The following is a 25,419-nucleotide window of genomic DNA, read 5'->3' on the forward strand; positions in this document are numbered from 1 at the left end:
CAGTTAGGATCACCACTTTAAGAATGTGAAATGTCAGAATAATAGTAGAGAGAATAATTTATTTAGCTTTTATTTCTTTCATCACATTCCCAGTGGGTCAGAGGTTTACATATACTCAATTAGTATTTGGTAGCATTGCCTTTAAATTGTTTAACTTGGGTCTAACGTTTTTGGTAGCCTTCCACAAGATTCCACAATAAGTTGGGTGAATTTTGGCCCATTCCTCCTGACAGAGCTGGTGTAACAATCAGGTTTGTAGGCCTCCTTGCTCTCACATGCTTTTTCAGTTCTGCCCACAAATTTTCTATGTGATTGAGGTCAGGGCTTTGTGATGGCCATTCCAATACCTTGACTTGTTATCCTTAAGCCATTTTGCCACAACTTTGGAAGTATGCTTGGGGTCATTGTCCATTTGGAAGACCCATTTGTGACCAAGCTTTAACATCCTGCCTGACTGATGTCTTGAGATGTTGCTTCAATATATCCACATAATTTTCCTACCTCAAGAAACCATCTATTTTGTGAAGTGCACCAGTCCCTCCTGCAGCAAAGCACTCCCACAACATGATGCTGCCACCCCCGTGATTCACAGTTGGGATGGTGTTCTTCGGCTTGCTAGCCTCCCCCTTTTTCCTCCAAACAAAATGGTCATTAAGGCCAAACAGTTATTTTTTTGTTTCATCAGACCATAGGACATTTCTCCAAAAAGTTTGATCTTTGTCCCCATGTGCAGTTGCAAACCGTAGTCTTTTTTTTTGTGGCAGTCTTTTTATCTCTATTATAGATGTGTTTGCACAGTGGCGAACCTATTGGACCTAGGCCTTCACGAAGGGCCAGTGGTATAGTGGAGGCTATATATGACTCACCACCTGAATTCGGTCTTATGTAGCAAAATGTGAAATTGTGTTTTACATTTGGTAAAAGTAGAGACTCAGAGCTACAAAATGGTATATAATACATTGCATTTGAAGACAAATGGGAAAGTAATTCTGCTTTGAAAGGTGATCAACTTGTAAACTCACTTTTGAGAAAATTGCCTTTTGAATGTTTTGGTATCTAGTGAAAAGCTCTTTTTCAACTCCCTTTCAGCATAGTTCACACGCTCTTAAGCTTTAGCCCCAGCCATCTCGTTTTGCTCTCTTTGAGCGCACACTTGACGCTCTGGCTGATGATTTGTTTACCAATGGATAACATGAAAACAGCCTAACCAGCTCTGCTAGCAACAATTTCATTACGCTTTTTTGTAGACGTTTACTGACACCAGCCATATTCAACGGGTGTTGTACACATGTAAAGTTAGCTAATGAGCCAGCTAGGTTAGCTAGTTTAACAAAATTGAACAACAATGCCAACAATGCCACTGTGTTGGGAGATAACCAACCAGGTTCAATGTTAGCTAGCTAACGAGAAAAGCAAACAGGTCTGGGAAACTAATAATAACGTCCACTAGGAAGCAAGCCAGCTAATGTTAGCTAGCTAGCTAACAGTACACTTTAGCCTGACCTGAAATCACTTTGTCAAAATTAGAAATGTGTAATATCTGAAAATGTAGCTAGCTATCTTACCTGTATGCATCATCATGCATGATGGATGCGTCTCCCTGTCAGGAATGTCATACCATGGTTGCACTTAGTTTGAAGACGTAATCCGGAGACAGGTGTTTCTCCGTCTCTTTAGCTATCATACCCTAATTCCACTGATTTCAAAACTTGATCCTTCAGTTTTGAAATCTTGAAAGCTTATGAAGCTCCACTATACAATATAGATTTTTTTTTAAAGCCGCGTTCAGAATGATATCTGTAGTCGATAAGGAGGAAAGATGTTTCAAACTTATGGACATCACTTCAAATTAGTGGATTCGGCTATTTCAGCCACACCAGTTGCTGCCAGGTGTATTAAGCACAAAGCCATGCAATCTCCATAGACAAAAATTGGCAGTAGAATGGCCTTACTGAAGAGCTCAGTGCCTTTCAATGTGGCTTCATCATAGGATGCCACCTTTCCAACAAGTCAGTTATTCACATTTCTACCCTGCTAGAGCTTCCCTGGTCAACTGTAAGTGCTGTTATTGAAGTGGCAACTAGGAGTAACAACGGCTCAGTCGCGAAGTGGTAGGCCACACAAGCTCACAGAACAGGACCGCTGAGTGCTTAGCGCATAACAATCATCTGTCCTCGGTTGCAACACTCACGACCACGTTCCAAACTGCCTCTGGAAGAAATGTCAGCACAAGAACTGTTAGTCCGGAGTTTCATTAAATTGGATTCCATGGCCGAACAGCCGCACCCAAGCGTTAGATCACCATGCGCAATGCGAGGAATCTGTTGGTGTGGTGTAAAGCTCGCTGGCATTGGAAACGCATTCTCTGGTGAGATTAATCTCACTTCACCATCTGGCAGTCCGACAGACGAGTCTGGGTTTGGCGGATGCCAGGAGAATGCTACCTGCCCCAATTGATAGTGCCAACTGTAAAATTTGGTGAAGGAGGAATGATGGTCTGGGGCTGTTTTTAATGGTTTTGCAGTAGGCCCTTAGTTCCAGTGAATGCTACAGCATACAATGACATTCTAGACGATTCTGTGCTTCCAACTTTGTGGCAACAGTTTGGGGAAGGCCCTTTCCTGTTTCAGCATGACAATGCCCCCGTGCACAAAGCGAGGTCCATACAGAAATGGTTTGTTGAGATTTGTGTGGAAGAACTTGACTGGCCTACACAGAGCCCTGACCTCAACTCCATCTAACACCTTTGGAATGAATTTGAACGCCGACTGCAAGCCAGGTTTCCGTGCCCGACCTCACTAATGCTCTTGTGGTTAAATGGAAGTCCCGCAGCAATTTTCCATCTAGTGGAAAACCTTCCCAGAAGAGTGGAGACTGTTATAGCATTAAAGGGGGACTAACTCCATGTTAATGCCCTGGATTTTTGAATGTGATGTTTGATGATCAGGTGTCCACATACACTACATAACCAAAAGTATCTTATCAATAAATACTGACCAAGGCAACAATGGGTATGCAAATCAGGTATTGAAAAAGTTTGGTTCGTAGTCTATTTACGATGCTCAATTCAGTCATCATGTGCTGTTTGCATGAACATTTCTAAAGGTTTTCCCCAAAAACCTTCCAATTAAATGTTGACTGCAATGTAGGCCTACCTGACAGAATGGTTTAATGCGGATTTGTATCAATGGGGAGGGCCTTTTGTTTTGCTCAATTTAATTAAAGGGTACCCCTCCACAAAATGTTACATTTTTCCCAGACCTCAAATGGTCTCCTGATGATGTTTAAGCATTATTGTAAACTTAGAACATCAATTTATTTTTATTTTTTTGTATTAATTATGATTTTGAAGGAAAATCAGAAAAATGTGTCGTTTTCACAGTGCTTGCTTCTCCAGACACCACTACACTGATGCATAGGACCAATGGAAAGACACCAGTCCAATCACTCTGACATAATATGCCAGGTCCCAATCATAATACAAAAACACAACCATTAGGCTAAGGCAGTTCCCAATCGAAATTTTCAACTATTAGTTCCCATTGCAAAAAAAAACTGTTCATGTTTATCACACAAAGGTAAGCTAAAGTTTAAATGCAACACTGTTTCACACACAGGTTATTTTCAAAAGGATGGCTAACAGCATGCGAGCTGCAATAAAAAAAAGTTCCACTCACCATATGATGATAATTTGAAACTTCTCCATTTTCAAGGATAACTTTCAACAAGAAGTTAACAAATTAGCAACAACATCATATTCGATAACACCCGCTGCTGCAAACTAGCCTACAACAACAGCTAGCTAGCTAGACCGTGGAAAAAGTACTGTTCACTATTGCACAGTGACTTGTTGGCCTTTGAAGGCAGTTTCCAAATGTTTTTATCAAAACGGTTCCACCCATTTTTAAAGTCAATGTAGTTGGTTGATTCCACTGTCACTCCAAAATGTTACCCTAATACAGTTGAATGGCAGATGCTTTCTGTGAAGCTTCTCATTGCCTAGCCAATGGCTGACTGAGCAAGCCGAGACCACCAAAGAAAAATCCTGATTGGAGTGTTAACCCTTTCTAACAAAAACTGAAGATATTTTCAATGATGTTCTCATTTAATAATACGAATAATTGTATCATTTTATAAATCCTTAGCCTTTCTCTGAAAGTGTAGGAGGCCCTCATTGTTTTCCACTGTTTGGGTTAGTAATAATTTGTAGAGTGGCTCTATTTGCCCTCAGCATGCATTTTTTTCACCTTTCTGAATGTCTAAAGACATCTTCTAAAATATGAACACCGAAATACATGACATTTTGAACTCCTATCGTGACGATTTGACCGTTACAGTCATGGTCTTGAATTGGACTCATTTTTCTGGTCTTTTTATTTTATTGGAACTTTTTAGCTCGGCAAGTCAGTTAAGAACAAATTGTAATTTACAATGACTGCCTAATAAGGCACATTTTGTACTGCGGGGATGGGGAATGGGATAATTATTTATTTATATATAAATAAATATAGGACAAAACGCACATCATGAGAAGAGAGTCAACACTACATAAAAAGAGACTCGGTCTGGGACTTCTCATCCCCCTCTTTGACTCGGTTCGCTGCGGTCTTGATATTGAATCGGTATTGCTTTAGGTGGTCTCGAACACAACACTGCTCATATGTGGATCAAAGTTGTGAAGTGCTAATATTTAGTCAGCTTTACAGATATTGAATATTCTGTTTTTATTATGAGGCATTCCGCACCGCCATCTTCAGCATTCCGCACCGCCATCTTCAGGCCGCCGTCTTCCCAGTTCACCCTACATAGGCCTAATTTTTACCAACTCATTTGCAGGCCTTGACAAGTAGGACGGATGTTTTACTTGTCCGAAAGCTTGTCAAGCTCGTCGTGCAGAACAATCAGGCACTGTGCTTCACTCTCCGGTGTTGTGACCATTTGATCTGAAAAAACTGTGCCTCAATTATGTCAACAGAATCAAGCCTTTAGATGTTAATGTTAACTATCCTTCATTATATTTGTGTAATTAAGTCTCATTAAAGTTTGTCTACATTTTCTGACGGCTCACTCTTGTCAGCATTGGTTTGGACATGATGCTGTAGCCAACATGCATATCACCTACACTTTGACATGTAGGCTTTTTTATTTATTTATATACATGGCAAATAGATTTAAATATTGTTCCAAAGTTGGACTCTCTGATCCAATTCTGATAGGAGTAATTGTTTGATATTTAGATTTTTGTGTGATTTAATTAACCTGTCATTTGGACAGAATAAATCCATTAAAAAAAAATGTTTTTTTTACTTGTCCCGGTCAAGAGGACAAGCGTTAATTTTGAGCCCAGCATTGACCTTGTGGTTGGGAGTTAGCTTGCCGGCAGAGTCCTACCAAAGTCTGTAAATATGGGATCCGATGCGTCTGAATGGCACTCTGCATTAAGGAGATAGCTTGGGAGTAAGGCCCTGCGATAGTCCAATTATTGTTATTATATGCCTTATTCTTATTATATTTTGTAATTCCAGTTCACTTTTGATGACAAATGTTGGTATTTTATTAGGATCCCCATTAGCTGTTGCAAAAGCAGCAGCTACTCTTCCTGTGGTCCACACAAAACATGAAACATAAAACAGAATGACATACAGTGGGGCAAAAAAGTATTTAGTCAACCACCAATTGTGCAAGTTCTCTCACTTAAAAAGATGAGAGGCCTGTAATTTTCATCATAGGTGCACTTAAACTAGGACAGACAAAATGAGAATTTTTTTTTAATGAATTTATTTCCAAATTATGGTGGAAAATAAGTATTTGGTCACCTACAAACAAGCAAGATTTCTGGCTCTCACAGGCCTGTAACTTCTTCTTTAAGAGGCTCCTCTGTCCTCCACTCGTCACCTGTATTAATGGCACCTGTCTGAACTTGTTATCAGTAGAAAAGACACCTGTCCACAACCTCAAACAGTCAAACTCCAAACTCCACTATGACCAAGACCAAAGAGCTGTCAAAGGACACCAGAAACAAAATTGTAGACCTACACCAGGCTGGGAAGACTGAATCTGCAATAGGTAAGCAGCAGGTTGGTTTGAAGAAATCAACTGTGGGAGCAATTATTAGGAAATGCAAGACATACAAGACCACTGATAATCTCCCTCGATCTGGGGCTCCACGCAAGATCTCACCCCGTGGGGTCAAAATGATCACAAGAACGGTGAGCAAAAATCCCAGAACCACACGGGGGGACCTAGAGAATGACCTGCAGACAGGTGGGACCAAAGTAACAAAGCCTACCATCAGTAACACACTACGCCGCCAGGGACTCAAATCCTGCAGTGCCAGACGTGTCCCCCTGCTTAAGCCAGTACATGTCCAGGCCCGTCTGAAGTTTGCTAGAGAGCATTTGGATGATCCAGAAGAAGATTGGGAGAATGTCATATGGTCAGATGAAACCAAAATATAACTTTTTGGTAAAAACTCAACTCGTCGTGTTTGGAGGACAAAGAATGCTGAGTTGCATCCAAAGAACACCATACCTACTGTGAAACATGGGGGTAGAAACATCATGCTTTGGGGCTGTTTTTCTGCAAAGGGACCAGGACGACTGATCTGTGTAAAGGAAAGAATGAATGGGGCCATGTATTGTGAGATTTTGAGTGAAAACCTCCTTCCATCAGCAAGGGCATTGAAGATGAAACGTGGCTGGGTCTTCCAATATGACAATGATCCCAAACACAAATCAAATCAAATTTATTTATATAGCCCTTCGTACATCAGCTGATATCTCAAAGTGCTGTACAGAAACCCAGCCTAAAACCCAAAAAAGCAAGCAATGCAGGTGTAGAAGCACGGTGGCTAGGAAAAACTCCCTAGAAAGGCCAAAACCTAGGAAGAAACCTAGAGAGGAACCAGGCTATGTGGGGTGGCCAGTCCTCTTCTGGCTGTGCCGGGTGGAGATTTAACAGAACATGGTCAAGATGTTCAAATGTTCATAAATGACCAGCATGGTCGAATAATAATAAGGCAGAACAGTTGAAACTGGAGCAGCAGCACAGTCAGGTGGACTGGGGACAGCAAGGAGTCATCATGTCAGGTATTCCTGGGGCATGGTCCTAGGGCTCAGGTCCTCCGAGAGAGAGAAAGAAAGAGAGAATTAGAGAGAGCATATGTGGGATGGCCAGTTCTCTTCTGGCTGTGCCGGGTGGAGATTATAACAGAACATGGCCAAGATGTTCAAATGTTCATAAATGACCAGCATGGTCGAATAATAATAAGGCAGAACAGTTGAAACTGGAGCAGCAGCACGGCCAGGTGGACTGGGGACAGCAAGGAGTCATCATGTCAGGTAGTCCTGGGGCATGGTCCTAGGGCTCAGGTCCTCCGAGAGAGAGAAAGAGAGAAGGAGAGAATTAGAGCGCCAACCCAGACAGGATGACCACATCAGTGAATCAACCCACTCAGGTGACGCACCCCCTCCAGGGACGGCATGAGAGAGCCCCAGTAAGCCAGTGACTCAGCCCCTGTAATAGGGTTAGAGGCAGAGAATCCCAGTGGAAAGAGGGGAACCGGCCAGGCAGAGACAGCAAGGGTGGTTCGTTGCTCCAGAGCCTTTCCGTTCACCTTCCCACTCCTGGGCCAGACTACACTCAATCATATGACCCACTGAAGAGATGAGTCTTCAGTAGAGACTTGAAGGTTGAGACCGAGTTTGCGTCTCTGACATGGGTAGGCAGACCGTTCCATAAAAATGGAGCTCTATAGGAGAAAGCCCTGCCTCCAGCTGTTTACTTAGAAATTCTAGGGACAATTAGGAGGCCTGCGTCTTGTGACCGTAGCGTACGTGTAGGTATGTACGGCAGGACCAAATCAGAGAGAGAGGTAGGAGCAAGCCCATGTAATGCTTTGTAGGTTAGCAGTAAAACCTTGAAATCAGCCCTTGCTTTGACAGGAAGCCAGTGTAGAGAGGCTAGCACTGGAGTAATATGATCAATTTTTTTGGTTCTAGTCAGGATTCTAGCAGCTGTATTTAGCACTAACTAACTAACACACCGCCCGGGCAACGAAGGAGTGGCTTCGTAAGAAGCATTTCAAGGTCCTGGAGGGGCCTAGCCAGTCTCCAGATCTCAACCCCATAGAAAATCTTTGGAGGGAGTTGAAAGTCCGTGTTGCCCAGCAACAGCCCCAAAACATCACTGCTCTAGAGGAGATCTGCATGGAGGAATGGGCCAAAATACCAGCAACAGTGTGTGAAAACCTTGTGAAGACTTACAGAAAAAGTTTGACCTCTGTCATTGCCAACAAAGGGTATATAACAAAGTATTGAGAAACTTTTGTTATTGACCAAATACTTATTTTCCACCATAATTTGCAAATAAATTCATTAAAAATCCTACAATGTGATTTTCTGGATTTTATTTTCTTCTAATTTTGTCTGTCACAGTTGAAGTGTACCTATGATGAAAATTACAGGCCTCATCTTTTTAAGTGGGAGAACTTGCACAATTGGTGGCTGACTAAATACTTTTTTGCCCCACTGTAACACAGAACATCAACAGACAAGAACAGCTCAGGACAGACAATATCCCTGAGATTAATGTTGTATGTTTTGAAAGCATTGTAACTTGCACTTTGTTTTCAGGTTTGAATGAGACAATGTATTCCCCTAACCTTATTCTTTCAATAATGTTCTTGTTTTATAAATATTATACTGTGTATGTTTTTCATTGTCGTATGTAAGACTAAATGCCAGACAGTTTGGAACTCTCTAGTGAGAGTTGCTACCGAGGACAGGCAAGTTTTTAACATTTTTGTCATGCGCTATGCGCTTCACTCGACGAACCTGTTTTGTGAGCTTGTGTGGCCCACCACTTCGCGGCTGAGATGTTATTGCCCCTAGACTTTTCCACTTAACAATAATAGCACTTATAGTTGACAAGGGCAGAAATTTGACAAACTGACTTTTTGGAAAGGTGTCATCCTATGACGTTGGCACGTTGTAGGTCACAGAGCTCTTCAGTAAGGCCATTCTACTGCCATTGTTTGCTATGGAGAATGCATGGCTGTGTGCTTGCATTTATACCGGTCCGCAATGGGTGTGGCTGAAATAGCTGAATTCGCTAATTTGAAGGGGTGTCCCTTTTTGACCATGTAGTGTTTGTTTTACATAGTGTCTGATCACAGAACATTCCGTAGAATTCAAGAAAAATACCACCGTAACTAAAACGTCGAACTCATTCACAGTAAAATATATTACCATTCTGATGTCAGATTATCAATCCTTACTAAATATTGAAGACTCAATATGCTCAAGTGTTTCCCCATCTTCATTAGTTGTGTAAATGGTAGTTTGGGAGAGGGGAGCATTTATTTATTTCTGTATGATGCACATTTTCACAGGTGCTTCACAGGGCTGTTTCTGTGTTAGCTGGCGTTCTAAAGCCCAGTGTTTCCATTCCCCTTTAATTGTCAGATGACTTTTGTTACTTTTTTTTACAGGAATAATGCCAGGTACCTGTGGAAGCGAATTCCTCAAGCCATTAAATCGGTGAGAATGGTTAGGGTTAGCATTTATCTAATATATTTAGACTGAACAAAAATGTAAACGCAACAATTTTACTAAGTTAGTTCATATAAGGAAATCAGTCAATTGAAATCAATTCATTAGGCCCTAATCTATGGATTTCATAGACATCCGGTGAAGATGCCGCATGTGAATGTCCTGGGTTGGTGTGGTTACACATGGTTTGCGCTTGTGAGACCGGTTGGACATACTGCCAAATTCTCTAAAACGATGGAGGCGGCTTATGGTAGACAAATCCACATTCAACAGCTCTGGTGGACATTCCTGCAGTCAGCATGCCAATTGCATGCGCCCTCAACTTGAGAAATCTTTGGCATTGTGTTGTGACAATTGCACATTTTAGTGGCTTTTTATTGTCCCCGGCGCAAGGTGCACCTGTGTTTTGACCATGCTGTTGATATGCCACACCTGTCAGGTGGATGGATTATCTTGGTAAAGGAAAAATACTCACTAAAAAGGATGTAAACATTGGTGCACAAAATTTTATATTTTTGTGCGTATGGAAAATTTCTGGGAGCATTTATTTTAGCTCATGAAACATGGGACCAACACTTTACATGTTGCGTTTTATATTTTTGTTCAGTATAGATAGCTGAGGCACAAGTTTGTGTAAATTTCTTTGTGTATATTTTTGTTAGACAATGAAAACGAGTTAAAGCTATACTGGGAACTCAACTCTTGAATAGGTAGGCCAGTCATTGTATAATTTCCCACATTGAAGATGGTAGTACAAAAGTGGGACCTGTCCTGCACATGGAATTGCTTCAATTCATGAGAATGAGTGTACCCAATGTCTCACTAGCAACAATACTCAGTCTGCATATCGTTTAGTATAGTCTAGTTACCAATGTATGTTAAAGTTGATTTAAATGGGTTTAAACGTGTTGTGTGCAGGGAAACCCAGAGCTGACGGCCGTGTGGGCCGTGGGTCAGCGCATATGGCAGCGAGACTTTCCAGGGATCTACTCGGCCATTGCAGCTCACCAGTGGTCTGAGAACATCCTGCCTGCCATGGATGCCCTGCAAGGTACTGTAATGGCCGTGCACTTTTCTGTGACCAATTGACACACCTGACCTGCGTGATGAACTAACATTTAAAACACAGCCTACACACTTCTGTGGCTCAACATGAATATATAACTCAATATGGCTGATTTACACGGTTTTGTGACTGAGGGCCCTGCTCAAACAATATTGTTTACAGGGGAAAAAATAACATTCGACCTTAAGAGCATCTTTTGAGTAAGCATGCCATTTTTGTTTGAGTTTATTGCTTAGTACCCTATACATTAATCCAAATGTCTATTCTTGTGAGAAAAACATTGTTTTTGACATTCTGGAGACTGTTACCGGGTGTTATAGAATGCATCACATTGACCTATTGAGACTGACTGAACTCATGACCAGGCCACGTCTCTCACCTCTGAATAACTTTCTATATTCATTGCTTAAACCTGAGGCTAGACGAGAAGAAAGACTGGGTAAGGATAGATGTGTAAAATGTTTAGCAGTTCACGCAATCAGCAGCTTCATTAGAAGTTTGTTCATGTTAGAATTTATAGGGAATTTGCTTTGGACAATTGGTAGCAGGATGATTGAAATGAAATATGTTGGGTAGTCGGAAAAAAAATGAATGCTTACATAATGAAAGTGGACCCCACACAATTGTAATAGTACATTTTGTAATGTCTTTCACATTGCTGCCTACTGAGTGTTCTCAATTATCAAAAGAGGGGACACCACTTGCATCCTACATTGTAACCCAGCAATGAAGTGGTTATGGAGGGCAAAGAAGAATACAGAAAAGGGAGCTTAAAAAGCTTTTGTAATACCTAATTGAAAATGTAATGGGTTATTTATCCACTCACAAATTGTCCCATTGATGCACAGCATGATGGGATACATTTTTCCCAGTTTAATATAGCCCTCTAAAGCTCTTCGGGTTGAGGAGATTATCAAGAGATTCTCGAGCAGTATTGCGTCTCGAGATAATTTGGGCTGTAAATTTGCTAATTTATCTCATCTCGAACGCTACCTCCATAGGTCGCGGGCGAGCCTTTCTCGAGAGTCATCCCCCTCTGAGCATTGAATTGTGATAACAGGCTGACTACACCGCTCGCAAATACATTTTGAAATCTATATTCAATTATTGCACGCGCCAACGAGCGTCTGTGTTGCCAAGGGCTAAAATAAAAGTCAGATCGCGCTGCAAGTCCTGCCTCTCCCATCTCCTCATTGGTTTATAGAAGCAGGTACCCACGTGCCATCTCCTCATTGGTTATACCCATGTGGGTGACTGAAAGACGAAGTAGGTCGGTGGTGGTAATGCATGTAATTTATGAAAGTTGCCAATCGCAATATAAAGTCAAGAGAAGAAAATGCCTGGAAGGAGGAGAGATGACTAGAAACGATTCAGTTGACCGTTTTATGTGTGGATTAATTGGCAGAGTTAGAGGACCTTTCCGGGTAAAATAACAACTCAATGTTTATATCCCAGGACAAATTAGCTAGCAGCAGCAGGCTAGCTAAATATGACAAATTAGCTAGCAAGTGCAAGCTAGCTTTTTGACCTGTCCCCAAATTAATATAATTGGTTCAGAGTTTGTTTTGATATTTCAACCTGCGTGTCGTGAACGCATTTGGTATTGGGGGGACAAAATACATTTATTTATGATGGCGCACGTGTGCAGCCGATTTTGGTTCCGTGAATTAGCCAATGTGTATTGTTGTCACGTAAGAGGTCAAGGGATGCTTCTGGCACCATTTTATATAAACAGAAGTTCGCCAGAGAGAAATCCCCATACTTTACATTCGCGCTTGCTGTTTGTACATATCATGCTTGCCGTTTGTACATTTTATAGACCATGGCAAACGAGAGTTCATTGACCTAGTCCATTGCGGAAACAAAGCTTCTGATATCCATTTGGTCGCAAAATCAGATTCTAGCGAGGTTGAAAGCGTGGTACAGAAAAATAGATCTATATTGAGAATGTTGCTTGAACATGGCCACCATTGTTCGGAAGTAGTGCCAGACAAAAATCTGAGACATTAAATATACATAACACAATACGAAAGACAATAATGGACTGCGTGATAGTGGCCGGGAGACCTGTCCATTCTACAGGGAACTGGACGAATTCCTTGGCACATGACCTGCCTCCATGCCTCGCCATATTATTGAGTCCAGGGTGACTGAAGCAGAAGAGCAAGAATATGGCAAGATGAAGGGCCAAGCAGCAACCCTGGGCCCAGCAGCAGTTGCAACACTCAACATGGCTGCAGTTCCAACTGAGCGGTCTGTGTACCTCCCAAGTCCAGACAACTCATCTCTTGGCTCGGGGAACCCTCCTCGAGCCACCAAAAAACCTCTTGCACGTGTTGGTCAGTATAACGTGTTATTGTACAGTATGTTTGGTTGGTGATGCCACATCCTCTGTAGGCCCATGCGCAGACCCAATGAATGATTTTGTTGCTGCAGGGCCATGAGCCAGCGTACAGCAGCACTCCTGTACGCAGACCTCCACCACCTCAAGGGCAATACAGCCAGAGAGACAACAGTTATCATTGGCTGTAGTTACCCTGAACAGACCACAATGAGTTTTTGTTACATACTTGTTTGTTTATTTTTTGCTTAACCTTTTTTTTATATACATATTTTGTCATTACTTATTTAAACTTATATTTTGCACAGATTTATTTAAAACACTTATTTTTTTTTTACTTGAACCTTTTTTACGTACTTTAAACATTTCTTAGTTTGGTTTGTTTGCTATTACTTAAATTTTGCACTGTATAATATTTTGCACCGAATTGCATGTTTAAGACATTTACAGTGCATTCGGGAAAGTATTCAGACCGCTTCCACTTTCCACATTTTGTTACATTACACCCTTATTCATATAAAATAAAAATAAATTTCCTCAATCTACACACAATACCCCATAATGACAAAGCAAAAACAGGTTTTTAGAAATGTTTGCAAATGTATTAAAGATCCAAAAACGGATACCTCAAGTATTCAGACACTTGCTGTGAAACTCGAAATTGAGCTCCTGTTATCATTAAGCATCCTTGAGATGTTTCTACAACTTGATTGGCATCCACCTATGGTAAATTCAATTGATTGGACATGATTTGGAAAGGTACACACCTATTTATAGAAGGTCCCACACTTGAAAGTGCATGTCAGAGCAAAAACAATGCCATGAAGTCAAAGGAATTGTCCATAGAGCTCCGAGACAGAATTGTATCGAGGCACACATCTGGGGAAGGGTACTGAACAATGTCTGCAGCATTGAAGGTCCCCAAGAACACTGGCTTCCATCATTCTTAAATGGAAGATGTTTGTAACCACGAAGATTTCTTAGAGCTGGCAGCTCTGCCAAAATGAACAATTGGGGGAGAAGGGCCTTGGTGAGGAGGTGACCAAGAATCCGATGATCACTGACAGAGCTCCAGAGTTCCAATGTGGTGATGGGAGAACCTTCCAGAAGGACAACCATCTCTGCAGCACTCCACCAATCAGACCTTTTATGGTGGAGTGGCCAGACGGTAGTCTGGACAAAAACTGGCACAATCTCTACTATGAAGAATGGTGGTGGCAGCATCATGCTGTGGAGATGTTTTTCAAATCAAATCAAATTTTATTTGTCACATACACATGGTTAGCAGATGTTAATGCGAGTGTAGCGAAATGCTTGTAACAGTCAGTGGCAGGGACTGGGAGACTAGTCAGGATCAAGGCAAGATGATGGGAGCAAAGTACAGAGAGATCCTTAATGAAACAATCTAAAAAGTCAAGGGGTCTGAATACTTTCTGACTGCACTATACATCTCTTTTTGGTCAACTGTTTACTTCTATCCATACTCAGTGGTCTGGTAAACAATGCAGGTATTTAGATGCTATACACCATTGCAAGCATTTGCATCTCAACTCTACCGTCAAATCATTACACATATTTACATGTCTGGTGTGTGTCCTGGCTAGGGCCTGTATTTTGGACGATGTCTCATGACCTAGATTTGAACTTTTTTAAGCCTTTTCCAGAAATGAGAATTTAACCAAAAATTAAAGCAATTGTTTTAGGGTGCTGGACCATCTGACATATAAAGAAATGGGGGAAATGAAGGTTAAAATCCTGGTCACGTGACATGAATGTTCAAAACATGACAATGTGTCATAGATTAACTGCTTTCTGCTATTGACTCTAAAGCACTTTTGAGTTAGCCCTTTACACTCATAAGTTTAGCAAATGTTTTTGTTTAAGTGTGGGAAATGCTGTAAATTAAAATGATGTGATCTATTTTGAAAGGTGAGACATTGAGGATTATAATAAATACTGTTTGGTTGTTCTGAACATAATGAGCCTATGTTTGTTTATTGTGGAAAACATTTGCTGTTGCACATGCACCTGAATGCACTCTTTTTGTACCATGTACCTTACGCACATAAAAGGTTTTGTTGGAAACCTGGTCACTGATTACTGTGGTCCAGGTCATTGGCAGTGGAGGTACAAACATTAGCCTAGACAGAGAAGATGGCGTTTTCCCAGTCTTCTCAAATCACTTTAAAAATATCCATCAGTAAGCTCCTGCCTTGGTAAATGGGAGATTGGCATATGGAAATGCCTATGACCTTCTCTGCTCACACTCCCCATGTGTAACCCCCTCTAACTTCTGGAACCTGGTAGACCCACACATTATGTGACGCATGTGGGCAAGGTTAAGAATAGCTTGTCCCTGGTGCTCACTGTTCTTTATTTTTATTTTTTTTCAACGTCACGGAATGTGGTTCACATTCACTGGAGAGTTTGTCAAGACCGTCTCAGTGAGACATTTCCATGACCAGAGGCTATAGCTTTCTGCTCATGTTACGTAATAGTAGTTCAATTATTATTATTTTTTATTCAGCTTGTTTTGTTGGGTCAGTTTATCAAGTACCATGTTGGATTCAACACACTCTAGTCAGTAGACCTATTTAGAAGGGGTGAAAAACACATTAATAAATATTTGTAACCTATTTATAGGATTGATGGTGCAATGCATGTCTTGAGCATGAAACATCAACAGTAGGTTTGACTGCACCACAGAGGGTGTTATGGATGCTCGATAGGAGTTTGATCAATCCACTGAAGTGCTCAGATATGACCACAGGCGATAAGTGGGCTACACCGCGAGGAAGGTGGTCTGCTTTATGAAGCCAACACTGGCTCTGTTGTAGTTATCCTGGAAAACCAGCTTGTTGTTACTGGTAAACACAGTCAAAGGTGCGTTGACTTTACAGGGCATGTTGTTTACCCTTAAGGAAACCTTCCTCTGGTGTTACTGCTTTGGGACAGTCACATGGGACAGTCACGTGGGGGCCCTGTGTATTTCTGCTGAGTGTACCCCCGGCCCTGTCAGATTTCTGTCACTGCGGAAAGGGACATGGCTCCTAGTGTGACAAATGACGAACGCAGCAGCCGGTGGGTGTGGGTTATTTTCTCAGAAAAGAGCCTGACAAACAAGCAGGGAGGAATGTGTGCCCTGTTATGTGGGAGGGATCAGGTGTCGCTGGCTGTGAAGGGCTGGTATAAAGGACAGGGCTGCTATTCCCCAGTCAGAACAGATATCAGCACTTCAGCGGACTCTAAAGCATCAACTACCAAAGCAAGAGGCTCAGCCCTCAGCCTCAAGCTATTGGCTTGTTAAAGCCTATAGGGAAAGAATAAAAGTTGTCACTGACCCACTGCAAAGTTTGAGAAGGCTGTGTTGAAAAATAGCAAACATTTTCAAGCTCAACATTTAAGGAGAAGCCTATTCCAACATGGACATCCAGAGGACCGGCTCGTTGGTGCGTCCACCCAGCCCCATGGAGAGCCTGGAGAAGCAGCTGAGCTGCCCTATCTGCCTGGAGATGTTCACCAAGCCCGTGGTCATCCTGCCCTGCCAGCACAACCTGTGCCGTGGCTGTGCCAGTGACCTCTACGACTCACGCAACCCCTACCGCTTCTCGGGCGGCGTCTTCCGCTGCCCCACCTGCCGCTTCGAGGTGGTCTTGGACCGCCATGGCGTTCACGGACTTCAGCGCAACCTGCTGGTGGAGAACATCATTGACATCTACAAGCAACAGCAGGAGGGTGGCGGGGGTAGTGGCAGCGGAGACAGCACAGAGACTCCACTGAAGCCCAAGGACTCCAAGGAACCCATGTGCCAGGATCACGAGGAGGAGAAAATCAACATCTACTGTGTGACCTGCCAGATGCCCACCTGCTCCATGTGCAAGGTGTTTGGTCAGCACAAGGACTGTGAGGTGTCACCACTGGCCAGTGTCTACCAGGTGCAGAAGAGCGAGCTGAGCAACGCTATCGACACCCTAGTGGCAGGCAACGGGCGCCTTCAGGCCCTCCTCAACCAGATGGAGGATACATGTCAGGCGGTGCAGGACAACGCACAGCGTGCCAAGCAAAGCCTAGGCGAGCGCTTTGACCTGCTCTACGCAGTGCTCGAGGAGCGCAAAGGCCTGCTGCTGGAACAGATCGGCAAGGAGCAGGACGAGAAGGTGACTGCGTTGCGGGCGCTGGCCCAGCACTACAGCGAGCGACTGCAGGCGGGATCAGAGCTGACGGACACAGCGGTGCGGGCCCTGGAGCAGAGCGGCGCAGCAGAGTTCCTGCTGGCCTCCAAGGGCCTTATCACACAGACCAAGGACACCGCCAAGATCTCCCTGGGCGAGGAGAGGCCCGAGCCGGGCTTTGAGAAGATGGACCATTTCACGCTGTCCACTGAGCATGTGGAGGCCATCCTGGCCAAGATGGACTTTGGAATGGTCGAAGACGATGCATTCGAGGATGCCGAAGGGGACGAAGAAGAGGAGGAGTGATGAAACTGGAAAATATACAAACTGAACAAACTATTTACTACTTTTGAAGGTTCTTTTAACCTGAATGTTCCTGGCAGGGACTCTAGTTGCAATGTTTCAGTGATATTAAGAGAAGTTAGGAGTAAAGTTTTAAAATGTTTTTATACGTAGTTGATTGACTTGGATACCATGGCTTTCCCCAGTTTTGAGTTTAATATTTTTGTTTTTTTTGTACTCTTAACTTTGCCTTTTTGTAAACATAATATTTGTTTTTATACTTTTGTATTTCCATATCAGATTTATTCTGATCTATTTGTTATGTACTTTAGGTTGAATATCCTCTCACATTGTTTACACTTGAATACTTTAACACATGTAAAGATTGAGATGGGAAAGTAGTTTTGATTTGTAGTTTCTCATCGACGTCTAGAATGCCTATGGTTGTATCAAATTGTTAAATTATTTTGTGCACTAAACTGGCAAGAGAATATTTCAACAGATCTGAAATAAAGGGTGTTTCAAATGACTCAAGCAGATTTGCCTTTGTTTAGATTCCAACTATTCCAAGATTGCCATTCATTTCTACTTCATTCAGAAAATAAGTTTGAAGTTCAAAACAAAATATTTCACAAGAGAACTGTCATTCGGGAGTTGCCCCAATATGTTGTTGCGCTCACTTGGCAAGTACCAGCATAAAAAAATAAAAGCCATTGCCAAGTCCTTAGTGGCTAGCCTTTGCTGATGAAGAGTGGGGGGCTATTTTTAAAATGCGAGAGGGTGTGAAACGACAGGTCCTGGAGTGTCAGTGAAGGGCAGAGAGTCCTCTGTGGCTAGCCATTACTGGTGAAAAGTGTGGGGGCTATTTATTTTTTATGTGAGAAGGTGTGAAACACGCTCTGGAGTGTCAGTGAAAGGCAAGTGGGGGTCCTGTTTCTCATCCATGAAGCACCATCCCATGTCATAGACCGTATTTCTCAGCAATTGCTAACTCCTTTCTGAAGAGCTGTAGGGGCCGGGCCACCTGTCATGAGTCATCTTTGGCTAGCGTCCTATCGGTCAGCGAGCTGCGACAATAATAGTGGAATGAGAGGACTGCTGAGAGGACCATGTTACAAAAATCTTCTTGCGGTGACCTGGTTCAATAGCTTCTACTATGTGCTAATAGTCCCCAACATCCTTTTTTGAATTGATACTGTGGTGCATGTTGGGTATTTTGTAGGTCAACAATATACAGGACCAGTCAACCCTTTTCAAATATACTAAGGCACAGCAGTTGATAATGCTCTGGCTCTCAAATGTGCCATATACAGTAGGCTACATAATGTGGTTGAAAGGATATCAGTTGATTTTCCTTGATTTAATTGTTTTTTTCTGGGCCGAAGCCATGGCTGTTGGTTTTCTCATTATTTTTTTGCGCGGGTGTAGTCCTCAGATGTACAGTCTGTTCATTAGGAAGAGGCTTGACAACACACACGCACGCATACATACACTACAGCTTAGTTCGTCAGGTTCACAAGTACTTTACTGGCTCTCTTAAATCATGCTTTGAGATTCCATTTAAAGTTGTTTTCATTTTCCCCTTAAGTGCCTGCAGTTAACATCAAATGTCGCTTCCGTTCAGAAAATGAAACAACATTCATAACAGGACACTCTTTGGGGGAGGAGAAGGGGGGGGGAACCCCCGGACAGGCAATGTGCCTGTCCCCGCAGCTGTCTTTACTCATTCCACTTGTTATCGCCGCTAACGCTGTTGTAGCGAATGAAGGGTTGTTGTTTTTACACAGACTGTTACCAGGCAATAAAGTGTGAAGGCCGATTAACTTGGGGCTTGTTTATCGAAGCTGTCAGGGCAGCAACAAAATCCCCCAAAGGTGTAAGCTAATGTCTGGTTTGCTGTCAGCTGTGAGGCAATATTGTTTTTTCAATGGTGTCATAGGGAGCAGTTAACTCGGAACCAAATCATACTCAAATCTTACCTCCGCCTTGCACCGTCGGCCTATTTCACTTGATATTTCTCAGTCTGTGTATAGCCAAATGGTTATCAGCACTACTACATGAGTAGTACAAGAACACAGCTTTTTGAACATGGGGCAGGACTCCACGTTTTGCTGTTTACATTAAGCGTTATTTGATTTTGTTGCATGTTTGAAAGACTGAGAAATATCTCATGTATGTACCTATTGTTTCTTCCACAGAGACCACACGTAGGAGGGCCTATGGCCTGGTGGCCCAGGCGTACACCTCCATCACGGCAGAAGACTTTGCCGCCTTTGTGGGCTACTCTGTGGAGGAAGCCGTGAAGGGTAAGCAGCTGCAGTGTGAAAACCTAATTTTCCCTCACTACTCACCTGGCTACTGGATCAATAACACAGTCATATACCATAGTTATGTACATTACCAGTCAAGAGTTTGGACACACCTACTCATTCAAGGGTTTTTTGTTATTTTTACTATTTTCAATATTGTAGAATAATAGTGAAGACATCAAAACTATGAAATAACACATATAGTCATGTAGTAAGCAAAAAAGTGTCAAAATATATTTTATATTTGAGATTCTTCAAAGTAGCCACCCTTTGCCTTGATGACAGCTTTGCACACCTTTGGCATTCTCTCAACCAGCTTCATGAGGTAGTCACCTGGAATGCATTTCAATTAGCAGGTGTGCCTTGTTAAAAGTTCATTTGTGGAATTTCCCTGATAGCTGATGTTCTGAAAGAGCTGAAAAATCTGGACCAGTACAAATCAGCCGGGCTAGACAATCTGGACCCTCTCTTTCTAAAATGATCTGCCGAAATTGTTGCAACCCCTATCACTAGCCTGTTCAACCTCTCTTTCGTATCGTCTGAGATTCCCAAAGATTGGAAAGCTGCTGTGGTCATCCCCCTCTTTAAAGGTGGTGACACTCTAGACCCAAACTGCTACAGACCTATATCTATCCTACCCTGTCTTTCTAAGGTCTTCGAAAGCCAAGTTAACAAACAGATTACTGACCATTTCGAATCCCACCATACTTTCTCCGCTGTGCAATCTGGTTTCAGAGCTGGTCATGGGTGCACCTCAGCCACGCTCAAGGTCCTAAACGACATCATAACCGCCATCGATAAGAGACATTCCTGTGCAACCGTATTCATCGACCTGGCCAAGGCTTTTGACTCTGTCAATCACCACATTCTTATTGGCAGACTCGTCAGCCTTGGTTTCTCAAATGATTGCCTCGCCTGGTTCACCAACTACTTATCTGATAGAGTTCAGTGTGTCAAATCGGAGGGCCTGTTGTCCGGACCTCTGGCAGTCTCTATGGGTGTGCCCCAGGGTTCAATTCTGGGGCCGACTCTCTTCTCTGTAAACATCAATGATGTTGCTCTTGCTGCTGGTGATTCTCTGATCCACCTCTACGCAGACGACACCATTTTGTATACTTCTGGTCCCTCTTTGGACACTGTGTTAACTAACCTGCAGATGAGCTTCAATGCCATACATCTCTCCTTCCGTGGCCTCCAACTGCTCTTAAACGCAAGTAAAACTAAATGCATGCTATTCAATCGATCACTGCCCGCACCTGCTCGCCCGTCCAGCATCACTACTCTGGACGGCTCTGACTTAGAATACGTGGACAACTACAAATACCTGGGTGTCTGGTTAAACTGTAAACTCTCCTTCCAGACTCACATTAAGCACCAGCTGTCAGAGCAGCTCACAGATCACTGCACCTGTACATAACCCATCTGTAAACAGCCCATCTATCTACCTACCTCATCCCCATACTGTATTTATTTATTTATCTTGCTCCTTTGCACCCCAGCATCTCTACTTGCACATTGATCTTCTGCACATCTATCATTCTAGTGTTTAATTGGTATATTGTAATATATATATATAATAATATATTGTAATTACTTCGCCACCATGGCCTATTTATTGCCTTAACTTACCTCATTTGCACTCACTGTATATAGACTTTTTGTATTATTTTGTTCTACTGTATTATTGACTGTATGTTTTGTTTATTCCATGTGTAACTCTGTGTTGTTGTATGTGTCGAATTGCTATGCTTTATCTTGGCCAGGTCGCAGTTGCAAATGAGAACTCGTTCTCAACTAGCCTACCTGGTTAAATAAAGGTGAAATAAATAAATAAAAAATGCTGTGACAAGGTAGGGTTGATATACAGAAGATAGCAAAACAACCAAGTCCATATTATGGCAAGGTCAGTCAATCTGGAATTTTTCTTAAAGAATTCTTCTTAAAGTTTCTTAAAGTGCAGTCGCAAAAACCATCAAGCGCTATGATGAAACTGGCTCTCGTGAGGACCACCACAGGAAAGGAAGACCCAGAGTTACCTCTGCTGCAGAGGATAAGTTCATTAGAGGTAACTGTGCCTCAGATTGCAGCCCAAATAAATGCTTCACAGAGTTCAAGTAAAAGACACATATCATCATCAACTGTTGAGAGGAGACTGCGTGAATCAGGCCTTCATGGTTGAATTGCTCCAAAGAAACCACACCAATAAGAAGAAGAGACTTGCTTGGGCCAAGAAACACGAGCAATGGACATTAGAACAGAGGAAATCTGTTCTTTGGTCTAATGACTCCAAATTTCAAAATGTTTATTCCAACCGCCTTATCTTTGTGAGACGCAGAGTATGTGAACGGATGTTCTCCGTATGTGTGGTTCCCACCGTGAAGCAGGTGTGATGGTGTGGGGATGCTTTGCTGGTGACACTGTGATTTTATTTAGAATTCAAGGCACACTTAACCAGCATGGCTACCACAGCATTCTGCAGCGTTACGCCATCCCATCTGGTTTGTGCTTAGTGGGGCTTATCATTTGTTTTTCAACAGGTTAGTGACCCAAAACACACCTCCAGGCTGTGTAAGGGCTATTTGACCAAGGAGGGGAGTGATGGTGCTGCATCAGATGACCTGGCCTCCACAATCACCCGACCTCAACCCAATTGAGATGGTTTGGGATGAGTTGGACCTCAGAGTGAAGGAAAAGCAGCCAACAAGTTCTCAACATATGTGGGAACTCCTTCAAGACTGTTGGAAAAGCATTCCTCATGAAGCTGGTTGAGAAAATGACAAGAGTGTGCCAAGCTGTCAAAGGGTGGCTACTTTGATTTGTTTAACTTTTTTAACACTTTTTTGGTTACAACATGATTCCATATGTGTTTTTCATAGTTTTGATGTCTTCACTATTATTCTATAATGTAGAAAATAGTACAAAATTACGAAAAACCCTTGAATGAGTGTGTCCAAACTTTTAACTGTTACTGTATATCCTTTATCTCTTCATGAAATGATATAAACTCATTTTTATCAGTAGAGGCAGATAAAGCTAAATTGTTCATGCAGGCGGGGATGAAGATGGTTAGTACTTTTCTAGAGTTGAAAGACCGGAAAATAGTCATCAAACTATTCCCTTTTCATCTCTTTTTCCGTTTCTTTTCCCCTCCTATTCTCTACCCACCGCTCCTCTCTGGTTTCTTTCCCTCCTTTCGACAGGGGTGGTGAGCCAGGGCTGGCAGGCAGATCCTGCCACCAGGATGGTAATGCCCCAGAAACCAGGTAGGTGGAGCTGTTGCTCTTCTCTTTTCTCCCATCACTCGGCTGTTTATCATGCCCTAGTCTCTTTCCCAACTCTGCCCAATCACGCCCTCTTTCTGTGCTGATAGCACATTTCACCAGACTTTCAATCCCCCCTATGCTCGCTTTAACCGTGTGTGTGTGTGTGAGAGGGAGAGAGAGAGATCCGGATCCAGAGCTGTGAATTTTGGGGTCATTCATAATTGGCTCAGACACTGACTCTAGTCCTCCTCATCGCCTTTCCCTTCCTGTCCTCTGTCTTTCTGTATTCGTGGGCTTTAATTTATTTTTCTCCTCACATTTTATCCCTCATATTGCTGTTCTTTCCTTTGGCTGGCCTGTAAGACATTCTGTCCCTGTGTAACTGGGAAAACACATGCCTCATGAAAGAGCAACATCAAATATCCCTCTATTTCTCTCACACCATGTGCTCCTACTCTCCCCACTCTGTTTTTTCCTGTGTTCTTTCATTCACTTCTTAACCCTCACACACCCACGCTCAATTGCTGTTCCTATCCCTGTCCTCCTCCCTTCCCTCCTCTTCCCCCTCTCCTCAGATCGTCTCTCTCCAATCCTAACAGTCTACAAGCCCAGTGGGTGGCTTGTTAATCATTCTGGCTTGAGACATTTTGTGGGCTGTGTCTGGGGCCATGTAAAAGCCTCTCTCTCTAATCAGCGGGCCATCATGTTAAGCATCTGTGGCACATATGTCCGTCTGACTCGATGCATCAGCCCCTCGATTAATCCCTTTCCACCTACACTGAACAAAAATATAAATGCAACATGCAACAATTTAAGCCATGGGTGGGCCTGGCAGGGCATAGGCCTACCCACTTCGTAGCCAGACCAAGCCAATCCGAATGGGTTTTTGCCCAAAAAAGGACTTTAGAATATACATAAACAATCTATTGGCTGTGCATGGGAAGCTAAACTTCTGGGGTGTATTCATTTGTGTACACTAGAAAACAGTTGTAAAACGAGAGAGATCACTCATGTCCAGATGTGCAACTCATGTTTCTCCAGCATTGCAGTGAGAATAGATGTACCGTGCTGCTTAGTCTTTGAATTGGAGCATGTCCCCTGTCCTCTAACCACACACACACACACACACACCGGTGGGGGATGCTACATGGTAGAAGACTTGGCTCTATGAGGAATCCCCCTCTTACTCACTCACTCTCTCTCCCAAACAGATCCTCCCCCTGTCTCGCTGGTTCCAAACGAGCAGCAACTGGCCAGACTCACTGACTACGTGGCTTTCCTTGAGAACTGATCAATTCCCTTCAGCCCCGTTTGTCTGCCGTGAGGAGGACTCCAGAACACCCCTCTTCCAGAGCTTAGATGGACACACGCACCATACACACACGCACCATATACACACACACACACACACACACACACACACACACACACACACACACACACAGACACACATGCAGGACCTCAAGCTCACCCCCCTTGTGCATGATTGTGGTCATGTCTCTGGGAGCGAGACACCATGTTTTCAGAAAGATGGGCCTCAGACTTACGATTCAGTTCGTACGCCCACTAACTCTGTTGTTGGGCAATCCTTAGTAAATGACTGCGACTTTACTGCGTCTTTACGAAGTGGCAGTCTCAATGATTGTAGTAGTTAATTTAATGTCATTTCTGTAAGAAAAATAATACTATTTTCATGCGCACGTTGGAAGAATTTGATTGTCCGCAGCCGCCCAACTATGTGAGAAGTCCCGCATCAGACTCTAACCCGCAAATAGGCCGAAAATTGGACGGGGTGCAAGATTTTTTTTTTTACTAATAATTTCCAACATTTTGGTAGGCTATTTGTTCATCAACTTTTCTATATTTATATGCATGCAGCTTCTCTTCTGTCATTACTGCCCTAGAAGACTAAATAAACCCTTGTTCACCAGAATGTCGTAAATCGGTGAACGCTTCAATCTTGTTGACTTCTGTAAAGTTTTCTCTTTCATCTCTGCTTCTCTCCTGCTGGAGAGGTTTAGGGACCGGAGGGGTAAATGCAATAAAACATTTTTTAAAGATTTTCTGTGCAAAATGTCAAAATGTACATCAATCTGACCAGTTTGAAGGAAGTTAAAAGCAGTGAAAACAATCCAACATGTTTCTGATAAGATTTCAGTTAAACCTGGATGCATATTTTAAATGGTTCAAATACTATCAGCTTTTATAATGCTGATAAAGATAGCCTTTGCAGTCGCTAACCGCACATGAATTCTCTCAAGATACAAAAAATAATATTAAAATATCCACTCCTGTTTCCAAGTCAAAGTTTAATTTTTTTTGTATCATTCTACTGCAAGAAATGCTTAATTTTGCAGGAGTTAGTTTTGGTCATGTAGTGTAGGTTTATAACCTCATACATAACCGAATATTATGTGAATAACTGCAAGTCAAAC

The 25,419-nt window shown here is 42.6% G+C and overlaps 1 protein-coding gene and 1 pseudogene across 1 annotated transcript in view; both read left to right on the forward strand.

The window, feature by feature from the left end:
- Positions 1-24,942, forward strand: part of LOC139396256 (COP9 signalosome subunit 8) — a 30,928-nt gene extending 5,986 nt beyond the window's left edge. Inside the window, exons 3-7 of the mRNA XM_071143391.1 lie at positions 9,491-9,539; positions 10,470-10,602; positions 19,611-19,718; positions 22,922-22,984; positions 24,196-24,942. Coding sequence (XP_070999492.1) covers positions 9,491-9,539; positions 10,470-10,602; positions 19,611-19,718; positions 22,922-22,984; positions 24,196-24,275 — 433 coding nt within the window. The 3' untranslated portion in view covers positions 24,276-24,942. The remainder of the gene's footprint in view (positions 1-9,490; positions 9,540-10,469; positions 10,603-19,610; positions 19,719-22,921; positions 22,985-24,195) is intronic.
- LOC139396242 (E3 ubiquitin-protein ligase TRIM63 pseudogene) lies at positions 16,090-17,941 on the forward strand (annotated as a pseudogene).
- Positions 24,943-25,419: the final 477 nt, after the last annotated feature.

Source organism: Oncorhynchus clarkii, chromosome 3 (genome assembly GCF_045791955.1).
Source record: "Oncorhynchus clarkii lewisi isolate Uvic-CL-2024 chromosome 3, UVic_Ocla_1.0, whole genome shotgun sequence".
In the NCBI taxonomy this organism is placed as follows: domain Eukaryota; kingdom Metazoa; phylum Chordata; class Actinopteri; order Salmoniformes; family Salmonidae; genus Oncorhynchus; species Oncorhynchus clarkii.